The sequence below is a fragment of the Lissotriton helveticus genome, chromosome 12, assembly GCF_964261635.1.
Source record: "Lissotriton helveticus chromosome 12, aLisHel1.1, whole genome shotgun sequence".
Lineage (NCBI taxonomy): Eukaryota > Metazoa > Chordata > Amphibia > Caudata > Salamandridae > Lissotriton > Lissotriton helveticus.
Window position 1 is genome coordinate 146,662,168 of NC_136073.1, and position 16,131 is coordinate 146,678,298.

The 16,131-nt window shown below is 46.4% G+C and overlaps 1 protein-coding gene across 1 annotated transcript in view; it reads right to left on the reverse strand.

Annotated features, from left to right (window-relative positions):
* The window catches only part of LOC144797976 (polyunsaturated fatty acid lipoxygenase ALOX15B-like), a 193,081-nt gene that overhangs the window by 14,433 nt on the left and 162,517 nt on the right, over positions 1-16,131 (reverse strand). The window contains exons 11-12 of the mRNA XM_078668780.1: positions 6,761-6,882; positions 5,942-6,042 (exon numbers count right to left, since the gene is read on the reverse strand). Of these exons, the coding sequence (XP_078524906.1) occupies positions 5,942-6,042; positions 6,761-6,882 (223 nt within the window). The remainder of the gene's footprint in view (positions 1-5,941; positions 6,043-6,760; positions 6,883-16,131) is intronic.

Genomic DNA, 16,131 nt, shown 5'->3' on the forward strand with positions numbered 1-16,131 from the left:
ACTGGCTAACTGTCCTGTCTGGTGGTGGATGTGGAGGGGGTCTCCCGCTTGACCCTGCAGGCCGCTGCTGTAGAGGAGCCCCACACTTGTTGCAACTGTGGGCAACCTTGCACGCCTTCTCACAAGAGCAGGACTCTGCGTGGAACAGCCTGCAAGTGCCGACGTTGAATGGTTTCCCACCCCACCTCTGACCAGCACCTCCCTGCACCGCTCCAGAGGGCTGCTTGAAGAAGTGCCTCCCTGTCTGACCCTGTGCTTGGAAAGGTGCCGGCCGTTTCTGGTTTTTGCTTAAGGCATTCTTTTGATGTGGAGTGAACTTACCCATATGCTCCATCCAGAGGTGGACTTCCTTCTGATCCCAACCCACCTCTAGACACATGGCCATCTTCTTCCTAAACTCTCTGTCGTAGTTCTACCACCCAATGCAACCCAACTTTATGGCCTCATTATGGATAGAATGGGCATAGTGAAAAAGGCTGGAGCACTGATCTGCATATTTCTCTATTATTACAGCTGAGAGTATGGACAAAGCCTCTAATCAGTTCTCGATGGTCTTCTCAGGCCACGCCTGGTATTTCACTTTTTTATCATCACCCTTTCCGCCCATCTTCCTCCTGTCTAAACCATCCAACCTGTTCATCAAGAGCGTAAATATGTCTACAAATTCCTGTCTCCAGATCCCATCTTTGGCCACCAATGGAACCTGCCATGCCAAGGAGCATCGGCCCGATACTTAGGGGGCAACTAATCAATGGCAGCCACTCTGCCACCATGGAAGTTGCTTTAGCTGTCAGACTTCCTGTGGTGGGGGACCTGACATCTTGGGAATTGACCGGTAGGTCCAGCATCATACATTGTGCACTGGGCCCTAGAGTTGCTGCCCGGAGGACAGGGGGAGTAAGTACTAGTATGGGTTGACCAATCAATGCTGGGGAGCTGCTGCTTTCTGTGGTGTTACTAGTGGCTTGGGCCTGTGTTGCCAGTGGCTGCTTCTCAGGTTGTGCCGCTGGAGACACCTCAGTAGGGGGGTGGCGACTGGACTCTGTGTATGCTTGGAACTGGAATGCACGCCCCATACCTTTGCAATTACATGTGCCCTCCCCCCAACGAAGCTTCGTCCACGTGCATTTGAGCTCTGGTTCTGGGTTAACAAAACAGGTTTTGAAGCTGGCAATACTGCTTAACATGGAGTCCATTAGCTTACCCATTTTGTCAATGTTTTCACTGATAGCTGAGATTGTGTCCATGGTGCTTGCCGGCACAACCGCGGTGTCTGCTTCGAGCTGCGGCGCTATGGCTCTAACTTTCGGTGCAGGGGCCTCTGCAGACAATTCCTTGTTCGTAGGCCGGCGGGCCCGTTTCGGCCTCGTAGGCCCTGCCTCAGCTGGCCCTGGAGGGACCCGCCTCGCAAGTCCAATACAACCCCAAAATCTTCTGGATCTCACATGTGGAGTATGCCCCAAGCCCACTCCAGTCCTCTTGCCTTCACCATTTCCATATACTTGCCCAAACTGCATCCTGTGACGTGCTAGGCTGGGAGTCACTGACAGTGATCATCTGCGAAAACAGAGGGGGGGGTCCCTGTCTATCCATGTCCTTGCTCTGTAGCACTACAAACCACTTGGCAGGTCCTGCAAGGATAGGGAAACGTGATAGAGGTTGGTTCCCACACCCACATTGACCGCTGATCTGAACAGATCCGATATGCATATGCTGCCCTACGTTTGTTCCTTGTGCCCCCAACTTTGCCATACTTACTCTCCCACTTTGTTTCAAGACAAACGATGACCTGCTGTAGCGTAGTCTGATGAGTCTGAGGTGTAAGAGATAAGCACTAGTTATCATTCTATGCCAAGCTTGCATGCGCTACTCTAGGCACTAACGCCTGGATCCACCCCCAAGCCTTCCAACCCCAAACGGCCAACTTACCCTGAGCGCCTTAGTCCCTCTTGTTTTCTGTGAGGGCGATGACCTGTACGTGATGACCAAAATGATCACACTACCTTGACTGGAACAGAGAATGGGGGGTTTGCGAGATTAACAAGCTTATTAGTTCCCTGGTTGTGCCTGTCCCACTGGACAGCCCCAGAAGCTTCCGCCTGGGGCGCCTCACATACCCTAGGCCCCCTTGTACTTAGCACCAACAAGGAAGTTTAGGAAGTAGAATGTTCCCCCCACTGTCTCCCGCTAACCTTGAGGCATTTTGATACCTTGTCTCAAGGCAACATATACCTGCTATGGTCTGGTGGAGAGAGTTCCCTATGTCCTTTGTCTCGACCTCAAACTTAACTTCCCAGATGCATCCGTCCTTGTTGCGTTCATGTAGCTGTCTAGTATAATGAAAAACATTAGAAAACCAACCATGATGTGCTTAACACAAATAGAGGCCCCAACTCCTCCTATTCACTGTAGGCAATATGACGTCAGAGTTGCCGTGTCTTATCTTTTAAAACAACTTACAAATGCACCTTGGCCACTGAATGACCTGGTCGTCTATGTCCTCCTGTGGGTAATATGCACAATGCTGCAAAAAAAAACTTTTTACACTGATTCATTCATCTAGTGAAATCTGCCTTGAACTGTTGGTGAGCACTGTCCTAGTTCCTTGCAGCGGGAAGATTAAAGGGGGTGCACATAAGACCATAATTACATATATTACTGTGCCTCTAGGCACTGGTCTCAAGAATGCATACATGTCAAGCCATCATCACTTTATCATAAGGCGACTGCCATACTACCGGTAGGGCATCTAACTGGTACTGGTAAGGCCGCAAACTTTGTGAAACATAGTCCTAACACCTTATGCCATCATGTACCACGCACACATTGCACAGGTTGCACAGATCGTGAGTATCCTTATTCTAAAATAGCTTGGCTCCTGTCCTGTGTTTTACATCTCAGGCAGCTAAGGAGGATGATGCCCTTGTTACGTATTGCGTAGCAGCTGGCCGCAAACCCACGCAGCCGCTGTTGGCGGCCGGGATACTCAGGACCCTCACAACAAGCCAGGAAATGGTGCTTTGAGGAAATATCCTGCTGGGGTCACGCGGGCTGAAGTACTGCTACTGGCAGGGAACCACTGATGGGGCAGTGCCATGCAGCATCTCAAGGGTGCCATGGCCGCAGGCCCCCCTGTAGTCCAGTACCGGAGTGCCCGCCAATACTCTCTCGAGCCCACTCTCTATCCTACTGTCTTAGGCGGTCGCTTGCATCTCCCGCTGACCCGCTCGTGGCCTGTGCGTGCGGACCAGTGGTCGGGTGCGACGTTGAGTAACAATCATAAATTTGAACTGCCCCAGTCTTGCGGAGCTGCTGGGGTGGTGCACAGACATGCCTAAAGCAAAACAAGAGGGTCCAGTCCATCCCTTGGCCCCCTCGTGCTTGACATGCAGTCAGGTGTAAAGCTGCGCACCCGATCGATTTTTCCTGCCACCCCAGCATTGCCACAAGTATCCGGGGCATGGTCAGCCATGACCAGGGCCCGGAGAGAGGCCCGACTAATCCCGTAACCATCCAAGTCCCCCTCTTAGACAATGCTACACGCCCTAGGCAGCGCCACCCCTCAGGCTGATGCAGCAAGCCAGTGGGCCGAGACTTAGGTCACCCCCGGAAAGGACGTGCTCCACAGCTCCACACCGCCCAACCTGGCCCCTAAGCAAGCCAATGTCTTAACCTTAACTGCAGCATCTTAGACCCCAGTCTTGCCCTTATCGGGGGTCAAACATGCACCATAGCCATTTACAGAGATTTAGCTCACTAGCACTACTCCTGACATGCTGCCAGAGGGCCAGAGGCACTCCTGTATATGGCCTACAAGACAGGTGGGGGAGGGCAAGCATGAGGACCTAACACTAGCGACTTGGTGAGCCCAACAATAAAACCACCCCCCAAGGACTGGCTTGACCCCTGGGAAAACCTTCTGGGTAGATGTCATGTGGACATGACTTGCCGGGAGGAGCTGGTGTAAAGCCCCCCACCATGCATCTTGAGATTATGGCTTGCCAAATCTCAACCACAGCCTTGTAACATATTGCCTCCCAGTGGACTATTCTCGCCTATCTTGGCGGGTGTCCCAAGAGGCCAGGGAGGGAGGGGGTGTAATTTAAAAAATAGGAGCTCAGAATTGTTGCCACCCCTGTACCCCCTGTGGCTGGGGGAGGAAATTGTCCCGTCTGCAAGAGACTGTGGACACCAAGAAGAAAAAAGGGGGGGCACAGGCCAACTTACCACCAACTCACCTGACTTAACCAAAGCTCCTGCCTTACAATGCGCAATGCGACCCCCGAAGGATGGCGTGTCCAGAGCCAAAGAGGGCACCGGATGGACAGGGGCAAGTATAAGTGTCCCAGCCCTGCACCCTTGTGCAAGAAATGATGTGACATGCGCGCCAGACTTGGGAGCTCCTCCCAGGGGTACTCTTGGCTTGAGGTGGGCGGCGTTGTGCCTAATGAGGCACTAAGGTGGCCTCCCTTTTGAGGTGGCCCACTGCGTGAGCTGCGGGTGCAGTCTCTTTTCCAGCATGTGTTTCCCGGAGATGTTCCTGTTACAGTTATTTCCCGTCAGACGACCAGCAGCAGGTAGGAGATCTTCGTTCTCTCTGCCTGGAGCTTTCTCGAGTAATGTCAGATTGGTGCAGGAATTCTGGAAGGAAAACCTGACAGTTCGGGTGTTTTTTTTCTCTATGTGAATAGAAATGGAGTGTTTAGTTATTATTTCAAGTTCTATCAACATATCAGGTGCAGTATTTCTACCAGGCTTAAGAATATTGGAGATATATAAACAATAATATGCTCATGTGATCGTGAAAATGAACCTCCCAGGCTTAACTTTTCGAACATTCTGGGATAAATTCGGAGAGAGACCCATATATTAAGCTTCCTGAAATTCTTTTACTGTGGAACATTGCTTCTGTTCTTCTATAAGATAGAGGGCTGCCTTTAATATACAGAATGTTATAGGACCAGAGCATGCCTTTCTTCTTACAGGTAACCAAATACTACAGATCAAATACATATGTGCCAAATAAAATGCTGTAATTTTGGTTTATAATACATTTGCTCACATGTTGGATCATCTGTTTTAGGTCTCCCTCCCCGCTGTACCCTCCCTAATACCCTTCCCTTCATCTGGCCATTCTGATCCTCTGTGTTTTAGAAATCAGAGTCAGACCTGCCTGGAGGTGGGCCTCTTGAGGGTTCTGCTCCTGAGGAACATATCTGGCCTTGACAGTCCCCCACCAAGCCCCCGTAGACACCAGGGTGGTTGCAGTGCTCCCGGCCTGGGCCTATCCCGGCCTCTGGGCCACCACAGGCATGTTGGTGCATGAGCCATGCACAAAGAGGATCAGGCCCACTAGAAGCAGAGTGGGTGGGCACAGAGGGAAACCACCACCACCTGTGCTCCTGACTCACATAGATGGTGGCTAATTGTGGGCCACCGTCGCAGTCATCCGCCACCAGTGCAGGCCTCTACTCAGATCGAATCAGGCCGCTCCAGGTGTGCTTATAAGATGGCCACCGTCACTCCTCTCCCCATCACGACCAGCCTTCCTGCAGCGTCTCACCAGGTCAGGGGAAGGTCTTCCCTCTCATCACCAGGATCTCGGCCCAGGAAGAAATCACAGTTGAACAACCTCAATGTCAATAATGGGTCATGACTGGGAAATTGGGGGCTCGATGTGAGGAACTCAGGAGAGAAGTATCTTGCTTGGTCACCACCCTGGTCACACCCCTTACTGATCCTCTTGTACTGGTGTATGTATGTGATATTTATATATTGCAGACCTAGTCTTGAGGCAGTAAAGTACCTATACCTTGCAATTGCTTGTTCTCATGAACACCTGTTTAAGATGTATATGGTACAGATGAGTTTTATACGCACCTACATTACCTTGGTTATTTTTTGCCACCATCTATAGTGCTAGTGCCATATTTACAATTACCTGCCCACTGTTGACAGCAGCATGCTGAGCAGAACCTGTGAAAATCACCATAGTCAGATACTTGATCAATTCAGCACGGGTCTTTAGAGAGGATGGCACTCCTGAAAGAATACCAGAAAAAATGTTATGAAGACACACAAGATATTTAACTCTGTCAGATCCTGTGCCTCATGGGCCATTGGTAGGTAGGCCTGCAGTTGTTTGGTTGAAATAATATATCTGTGGGATATTTAATTTTGGCAAAGTTTCTACATAGTTACAATAAGGTGCTACAATCCAATGTCATTGACAGCATTGTTGAAAGTGCTTTCTGAATTCTAGTACAATGAATAATGGCACAGAATTATAGATAAGCTTGAGTTATAAAACTTAATTTTGCATTTTAACAGGATTTAAAGCACGCAGAAAATGAATTCCAAACCGTGTTAGAAACTTTTCATTTCTTAACTGCGGAAGGCACTTCAAGCATGAAAATTCTTACAACTTTTAATTTCACAACCCGTCTCAAAGTTCATTGCTTAGGATATCAAGCAATCAAGGATATTAAGGAGCGGTGTGGTGAAGCGGCCAGAGGGGGAGGACTCCAGAGTACGGGGCTCCTGGTTCGCTCTCAGCACTGATGGCAGCTCAGCTCAGCCTCATGTGGCTCTAGGCAATAACTAACTTAATCACCCAGACGACCCCCAGTGCCTTGAGACCCTTAGGAGTCATTAGCTTGCACTTTACAAATACCAGATTATTATTAAGCCAAAATCAGTGAGAAAATGTGAATGGAGACGATAAACAAACACACTTGGCAATAAGTTCAAGCAATCATACCAGAGGATTGCCTTTCCAGGAAGCCTTCTTTGAAGATCTCCCTCACCCACGCTTGAAGCTCTGGGTCCGTCTGGATGCTCTTGTCACCCTTATAGTAGAAGTCCACAATTCCAGACACATAGCTAAGAAAAAGAGAACATAGAGTAGAGTCAATAGGTAAAAGACCACATGGAACACTTCCAAATCAAGAGAGATCAAGCTCTACTCCTTAATACAGAGGAAGTAAATGTTGTTCATCTAACATTTTTTAGTGTTCTGTTTATAAGTCAACTGTATAAAAATAATTCAACATATATCTCCTACTGGGATTACGCCTGTTAGGTTCATCAGACAACCATATCTGATTGCCTTTACAAAAAGTATTTTTTTTTAATACAGTCTGTTTTCCTCCAATGAATCAAGGCTACATTTAAAACTAAAAAAAGTTGGCAGTTGTTCCCATGGACCCCTGCTCATTCTTGAACGAGCATTATTTTACAATTGCAAAGTGGAGTGGGACCATTTGGGCCACTTTCCCCTTTGTGAATGACTCCCCACCTCAAGTCAGAAGTCTGCAGTTTTAAATTGTTTTTCAACTGGATTTCAGTCATCTCAAACCGACTGAGTATTTAAAAGGGACACCTACAACACACACCTTCCGAACCGTGAATCAGTATGGGATCGTAATACTGTTTTAGGAGTCAATAAAAGTTTACTGACTCCTAAAATGTGACTGAACTCCGGTTCAGAGTATTTGCGATTGTAAAATAGGTTTGTACATCTTGCCCCAATTTGCCCAGTGGTGTGCACGCTCATCACACCTCCATGCATTCAATAAAGCAGTGTTAATGTGGATTCTCTACATGTATACTCGATCAAGATCAGACACTTAGGGCAATATGTACGAAGCCATTTTGCATTTACAAATAGTGTGAATCACTATTTCAGCCCTCTAGGAAATGCAAAATGGTTTTACTGTATGAATGAAAGGCATTTTCGATGGTCCAATTTGGGAATATAATCATGTAGAAATCGCGTTGTTAGCATTTTGAAATTTGAAATAAAAAATCGGTATTACCGAATAGGGAATCACCAACACTATATACAAAGGATTTACTAATTGTGATTAGTCACAAAATGGCCATTTAAGAAATGCAAATACCATCAATGTGTAACCGGTGGTAATGAGGTGCAAAGGATAAAAAGTCACCCAAAATGCATCTGGCTCTTCCAGAATGGCAGGTCTGTATGTCTTGGCGAGTAGGATGAGGATTTTGAATGGTGGGCAGAGATGGAGGAGGAGAAAGGAGAGGTTATTAAGGCTCAGGGGCCCCTTGTTTGAGCAGAATGAGGAGGAGATTTATGAGAAGTATAGACTGAGTAGGGAGGCAATTTTGCATTTAGTTTCTAAGTTAAATCATCATCTACAAACCCCAACAGTTACAAGCAAATCAATCCCACCACCTGTACAAATAATGTGCTGTCTGCTCCTTTTAGCTTCTGGCAGTTACCAGCGATTTATAGCAGTGGCAAGAGGAGTATCACTAAGTGATTTTTCGAGGTTCTTTAATAGGTTTATGAACATCGTGATTGGCAAAGTGAAACAACATGTGTTTTTCAAACACTCACTGCTTTATCGGGTAGCACTGTTTCCAAACATTATTGGTTTGTTGATGGCACACATATTGCCATATGTCCACCACTCTGCAAATGAATGTATTTATAGAAACAGCAAAATTACCCATCCACTCAATGTACAGATTCTGTGTGATGTCTCATGCTTCATAACTGACCTTGTAGCCAGATTCCCAGGCAGCACGCATGACTCCTTTTTGTTATAGCACAGTTGAATAAATAACTTACGGTGAGTTTGGCGATTTTTATTTTAGCTAGTAAGAGGATTGCAAACTCAATTCATATAGTGGTCAAAATTATGCTTGGCAAATAATCAAATTATTTCTCCTTCTCATACTATTTAGGGAGACAGTGCATATGCCTTGCACCCTTGGAACCTGACATCATACTTGCATTCAAGGCCCATAAATGAAAGACAGTACAACAGGGCACATAAAACCAAGCGATCAATAATTGAACAGACTTTTGAAATTCTCAAATCATGTTTTACATGCCTACGCATGACTGGTGGAGCACTATCTACAGACCAGAGACCTGATGCAAAAACATTGCCACATGTGCCATTCTTCACAACGTAGCCATGAGGAAGGATCTTCACAATATCAGCATAGAGCCAGAATAAGACTCAGACGAAGGGACACAATCGTCAGAACACAAACAACTATTTTTAAGGTAAGAAAAATGACTGTATCTAAGAAATAGCCAACACACATGATGGTAGGTTTTTACATTACTGAAATAGTACCTTTTATTTATGTTGTAACAATGTATTGTTATTATCAGTGTGGCCTGGGAGAGGAGGAGGAACATGGCGGTAGTAGGCTAGCTGCGCTCTGAGCCCTAGCGGAGGGTTATGCTTTTCTTTTTCTTTTTGCCATGATAGAACCGAGGGTTTCGGCATGAGAGTCTTCAGTTAACAGAGGATTTTCTGAACCGTTGATTTATTGAAGAGAAAACAACCTAATTGCCGAAAAGTTTGTTTTTCACGCTCCGGGCCGTGTATGCGGTCTTTTTTCCCTATCCATGTGTATTGAGAGGGGCGTGTTCCAGCTTGGTTTGGCGATTCTCAGAGTCCCGGCAGATCAGCAGTCATCGCAACCTCCGTCGGGTTTGAGGCCGTGGTATCAGGCCGCCCTGGAGCTCCGCCGAGGGAGACACTTGCGGTCTCTCCGTAGAGACCTTCGGTCCTGTGTGATTGCGGGGAAGGTGGCTGAGACCGAGCGGACAGAGACAGCCGACATAACAGCAGCAGCAGTAGCAGTTCCCCCAGCATCTACAGCAGCCACAGCAGCTTCTGTGCCACCTATATCTACAACAAATGAGGTGAAGGGGAAGCTAGGAGGGGGGGGTCTGCTGATAGCAAGCGATTTCAGATACCTGCAGAGGGGCTACTTGATCAGGTTCGGGTCCCAGCGCTGAGCGGGGGGGTGTAGTATATTCAATACGCCACGAGTTATCACTCTTAGAAGTTCCTGCCTTAACCCAGTTGAAACCCCCTCAAATCTACTTCCTGCGATTGCTAGTAGGGGTCATAGAGGGAATAGAGGCAGCAAAAATCAAAACAGGGGAGGTAAAATTAGTAAGAAGAAGGAGGACAGGAGTGGGCCCCCTGCTCTGGGAGCTAGGCTGGAGTCTGACGGAGCGACCCAGGGTATCGCTAAAGAGGGTATCGCTAAAGTGGGTTTCGAGCCGACCAAAATAATCAATACCAATACCACTAAAACGCCCTCTAAAACTTCCTCATACCTCTCTACTGAGGTGAAAGCTAAACACGCAAAAAAGCCCAAATCAGCTAAAGCAGTTCTTGATACCAGCTCTAAGATAACGCCATCCCTGCGTTCTTATTTCAAGGCTATTCCCCAGGTGTTAGATCTAGTTCAGAGCTACCCCCCTGCAGCGAGTACCCCCCCTGGCCTATCCACGATTACAGCTCTGTCCGGCTGTTCGGTTTTATCTGACTCTACACTTGAAATTATGGAGGTGGCTTGCAACGAAGTTCAACAGGGGGCGGGGGGTACTTCCACTAGCATCACTTTGACAGATGTCAACTCTACCCAGAGTGTTACTTCGTCTATGAAACCATTGGCAGAATTAGGTGCCGAAAATAATATCAGTCTTAGTGGTTCTCCAGGGGCATCTTCCTCGGAGCTTAGCGCGGCACCAGTCATTTCTGTTACACCAAGTACTTTCGTTGAAGTAGAAGTGTGTAGTCTTCTGGGTGAACACATATGCCATGAGGCTGACACATGCCTTGAGCCAGACGTTTTGGGATGTCAAAATCTAGAGGGGCACTTAAATGTAAATCAGAATATTTCGCTGCAAGCTGCTCCCAATTCCTCTTCTATCTCTGAAACCCCCTCTAGCCTCCCCTCTTTCACCGCCAGCATACCTCCAGATCTTTCACTCTCCTCATTACTGCCCATGTTTTCCAGTTTGTCAGCTGACATTAAACGGGGGTTTGAAGAGTCAACAAAAATCCAGAGAGAGATCAGATCTTATTGCGAGTCTTTAGACAGCAAGATAGATGGTCTTTTCTCAAGAACTGGAGTGTTGGAGGAAACAGTTGCTGGGATGTCTCTTGAATTGGAAAATGCTAAGGAGGAAATTGTTAGATTAAAAAGAGAGGACACTGCTCTGGCTGACAGAATGGAGATCCTGTATATTAACGCGAGGCGAAGCAACATCCGCATTTTGAACGTGCCGGAAGGCAGTGAAGGCTCAGACATCAAGGCCTATATCATTCAACTTCTGAAGAAATCTCTTAATTTAGTTCATTCTGAAGAGGAGCTAAATGTTGACATTCAGCGGATACACAGGCACCCCTTCAGGCGGAACCTTCAGAGGACCAAGCCCCGGAAGATACTAGTAAACTTTCACACTTATGCACTAAAGGATCACATCCTTAACTTAGCCCTCAAACAAAAATCCCTATCAGGAGTAGGCTTTACTTTCCAAATAAGATCTGATCTTTCAAGGGCCACCCTAGATAGGCAATGGGAATTGGGCAGGAGGATGGAGGCCTTTAAGAACCTAGGTGCGACAGTACAGTTGAGCTTTCCTGCAGCTCTGAAGATTATGTTTAACAACAAAATGTTTAACATTCGTTCAGTTTAGGCTGCAGATGAGCTACTGATGTCCTTTGGCGCGGCCAAAGGGGCCGAGGGCAGTTCAGGTTGAGAGATTGAGAGTATGATCTTTTCTTTTTTTTTTTGTTTCCCAAGGTAAAGAGGTTAGAATTTCTATAATGTTTGACTCTTCCTGATTTTTCCCAGCTTTCTGATTCTTTTCCCCCTCTTTCCCTCTTCTTATATGCCAAAATGTAGAAAACGTCCAAAAAATTCTCGTAACATACGTATATATAACAAAGAAAAAAAAAATAAGAAGAATCTTAAGCAGAGTTATAGTATAACATTAGTAAGAGGGAAGGAGCTTCTCGCAAAAAAAGGAAAAAAAAATAAAGCAAGGGGAGGAAGGAAAGGAAAGTGAAGGAAAGAAAAAAAAATAAGGGGACGGTGCATATGTAAAAAAATAAAAAGGGGGAAAAAGAGGGGAGGGAAGGGAGAAACAGGAGGAGAGAAGAAAAAAAAAAGAGGAAAATGTAATGAATAAATAAATAAAAGAGGTGAAAATCACAACCCAGCTATCTTGCACCTCGAGGGATTTTATTTGACTTTGTGTGGAGTTATGGTAGATAAAACTACAATGGTAGTACTATCCAGTCCTCAACATTATAGTTAAAACGCTTTGTGGGGGCTCAGAATGGGTCAGGGGTACCACAACCGGACATGTTCCGGTAAGATAGTACAAGGGTTCCTCAAGGGTGTGGGGGGCGGGGTTCACCTGGGTGAGGGTCCGGGAAAAAAGCATAAAATGTTCCTCATTTCCGAATTGGTTGTTGACAATTTCATTTTCATTTCCAAAAAATGGACAGGTATCGTATTTCAGACAAGGGTTAAGGTCTGCATGCCCTCAATGTCTAGCCTAACCAGTCATACTAGCCATGAGTATTCTTAGGATTCTCTCCTGGAATATTAATGGCCTGCGCACCAAACCTAGATCAAACAGGATTTTACAATACTTACGGGATTCTGATGCGCAGGTCATTATCCTTCAGGAGACACATCTGGCTGAGGCTGAGCTACTTGATCTGTTAAACAAAAACAGATGGATTGATCTGTCTGTCTCTACTTCTCAAACTATCACTACTAGAGGGGTCACTATTCTTTTTAAAAAAAGAATCACCACAAGACTCATAGCGCAGAAAGTAGACCCCGCAGGTAGGTGGGCTATTGCCACCGTGGTTATAGGTGGCTCTCGTTTAATGATAGCTGGATATTATGGGCCTAACCGGGATGACCCCTCTGCCTTGGAATCACTATTTTCCGAACTTTTGCACTTCCCAGAACCAGTCATAATAGCAGGAGATTTTAATATCATACTTGACCCCTTGCTAGACAAGACCCCGTCTAGACGACAACAAACGTTGTCTAAGTCCAGAGCTTTTTTACCTAAATCTATGTGTCAACACGGAATTATAGATATCTGGAGAGTAAGGGCGGGTCAGAAAACCGTTTTTTCTTTCCGAAATTTCAAATACCATCATCGATCCAGGATTGACTTTTTTTTAATAAGTAGAGCTTTGCACGATTCGGTAAAAAGTGTCACTTACCTACCATCGCACCTGTCGGACCACTCCGCAGTTTCTTTAGATCTTGTAGGCTTGATTCAATCCCCTGCCATGTCATGGTCTTTTGATAGGTCCCTTCTTACATCTTCAGATGATCTGGTATGTATGAGAGCAGAAGCACTAGAATTTTTTCAAATCAATATCGGTTCTGCGAGCTCTAGTATGGTATGGGACGCCTTTAAGTGTTCCTTGCGAGGGGTCATTAAGAATAAAACTACTTTCCGCAGGAGGCAGTACACCCAAGAAGTTGCATCTATAGAGGCCAACCTGTCAGTAATGCAAACTGAACTAGAGGCCTGCAGTAATGTTTCTAATCCCATTACGCTGGCTAAGCAGGAGAAGCTGCTGGAACTTAAAGGGCAACTGGCTTCTGTACTTAATCAGCGCATCTTCCAGAAGTGGGAAGCTAGTAAATTAGCCCATTTTGAATTCGGAGAAGGGGCAGGCAAACTTCTAGCCTGGAAGTCTAGAACCAATCGGACTCGTATTAATATTGAGTCTATAACAACTAGTGTCGGACCGTATTTTCGGATTTAGAAATAAGATCAGCCTTTAAAGATTTTTTTCAGGACATTTATCAGGAGGACAATAATATCTCCCTCGAAAATATAAAGGAGTGGCTGAATTGTATTTCACTACCATCGCTATCCCCAGAACAAAGTGCATCTTTGGACAAGGCGATCACGGAAGAAGAGGTGGTGATTGCGATACAAAACAGCAAGGGAGGTAAGGCGGCGGGGCCTGATGGCTTGCCGGCCGAGATATATAAGCACCTTGCAGGTGAAATTGCTCCTTTCCTTGCTGTTTTGTTCAATCAAATCCTGCAGGAAAGAGTTTTACCGCCTAATTCTTGGAATAACGCATCCATCACACTTAACATGAAACCAGGCAAGGTTACCACTGATTGCGGTTCATACCGCCCCATTTCAATCCTCAACGCTGATTAAAAAATCTTCGCGTCCCTTTTAGCTAAGAGGCTGGGCCAGGTTGCTCCCTCAGTCCTACATTCCAACCAGAAGGGCTTTGTTAAGGGTCAATCAAGTAAACAACGAGGACAGGCCCACTGTGTTGGAGTGATGGAATCTGGTTAGTATCCCATGTCACCTGTAAATGTAGCTGTGTCAGCTGGGCACAAGCAGTCTTTGTTTAAAAAACCCTCACACACCAACCTGGTTGGTGTCGTGCTTCATCATCGGTGTCCAACTAGGCAGCCGAGTGCCGCCTGTTTGTGCTTTAGCGCCTGACAACAGCGGAGCTGGTGTCGTGCAAAGGTGTGAAGTGGATGAAGGTGGATGTTAAAATGCACCTCTGGGAATCCTTGCCTGGTAATTTATTTGTGGCGGCCCAGGGTGTAAATTAAAAACTATGTGCTGCAACTAATAGTACAAAAATTATGATTACTTAGTTGACTTGATAACGGTCTACATGTTTCAGTCCCTGTGGAGTCTAGGCGGGACTTTCTTCAGGACCAAGGGTGAGTGAGTGGCAAAAGGAAAGGCCACGTGTTTTAATCTCCTGCACACGCGCTAAGGTGTGTGGAAAAAAAGAAAGAAGAAGCGCCTGTGGGTTACAGGCACCTTCTGGGGAGCAAAAAAATCCTGTGGGAAGGAAAAACAGACAATGCACACCAATGCGTTACGAGAATTGCTGCAAGCGTACGTTCGCTATGTTACAACAGATGTTCTATGGCGTGCATAGTGGTTGCTGCTATCAAAGAAAAACAGGTGACAGTGGGTAGAGCACAAGCACGCTGTGAGTGCTAGCATGCCTGTGCTGTGACTGTGATGGTGGCGCTATGGAGCCTGGTGGGTTATCACAGTAACCTATGTTGTCTGGTGCTGCTAGACTTATCGGCAGCGTTCGATACGATTTCCCACACCATTCTGATCGAACGACTGTCTATGAGTGGAATCGGTGGGAGGGCACTGGACTGGATCAAGAGCTTCCTCTCCAACCGCACCCAATCTGTCACCATGGGTGAGTTTAGGTCGGAAGAGGTTAACATCACCAAGGGAGTACCACAGGGCTCTTGTTTGAGCCCGACTTTATTTAATACCTATATGGCTCCCCTGGCAGATGTTACCAGAGCTTTTGGATTCTATCCAGTGTCCTACGCTGACGACACGCAGCTGCTCTTCCCTTTTAAACAACTCACCCCGGAAATAATACAATCTTTTTCCGATGGGATGAAGGCAGTTGCTAGGTGGATGTCTTCCAACTTCCTTCAATGCAACGTTGGAAAGACGGAGGTGATGCTCTTCGGGGAAGCCAGGGTTCAATGGTCCCCCGACTGGTGGCCTTCAGATTTGGGCCCAGTTCCTGAGCCCAAAACAATAATCAAGAATTTGGGAGTCAGATTGGAGCCGGAGCTGACCATGAAGCAAAATGTTAATATCACTGTGGGATCTTGTTTCCATGCGATTGGTCTCCTCCGTAGGATTTTTCCTTTTCTCCCTGACTCTCATAGGAAAACCTTAGTTCAAGCTCTGGTCATAAGCAGACTTGATTATTGTAACGGTCTTCTGGCAGGTGCAAACGAGGAGGTTCTAGACCGTTTACAGGTGGTGCAAAATACCGCAGCTAGGTTGGTGTTAATGTACCCCCCAGATCCCCCTCAAAACCATTACTCCAAAAATTACACTGGCTACCAATACGCCAACGTGTGAAGTTTAAGACCTGCTGCGTTACCCATAAGGGACTTAATCAATTGGGACCAGAGTATCTAGCCAGCAAGTTTGTTCCTTATGCCCCTATTCGATCCCTTAGATCCAGTGACCAGCTGTTATTGAATGTTCCTAGGATAACCAAATCCAGACTAGGTGGTAGGGCCTTGTCTGTAGTAGGTCCCAATCTTTGGAACTCCCTCCCACTCTCACTAAGACAGTGTCATAACCACCTTCAATTCAGAAAAGATCTGAAAACCTTTCTGTTTAGTTCATTTTAGCTGTTCATTTGCTGGACTCGGAGCCTCACAGTACTCTCTTTTTAATTGTATTGCTCTCTTGTCAGTTGCGTTACTGGTTGCTAACAGCGCGGAGATACTCCTTCGGGAGTCTATTCATAGCGCTAT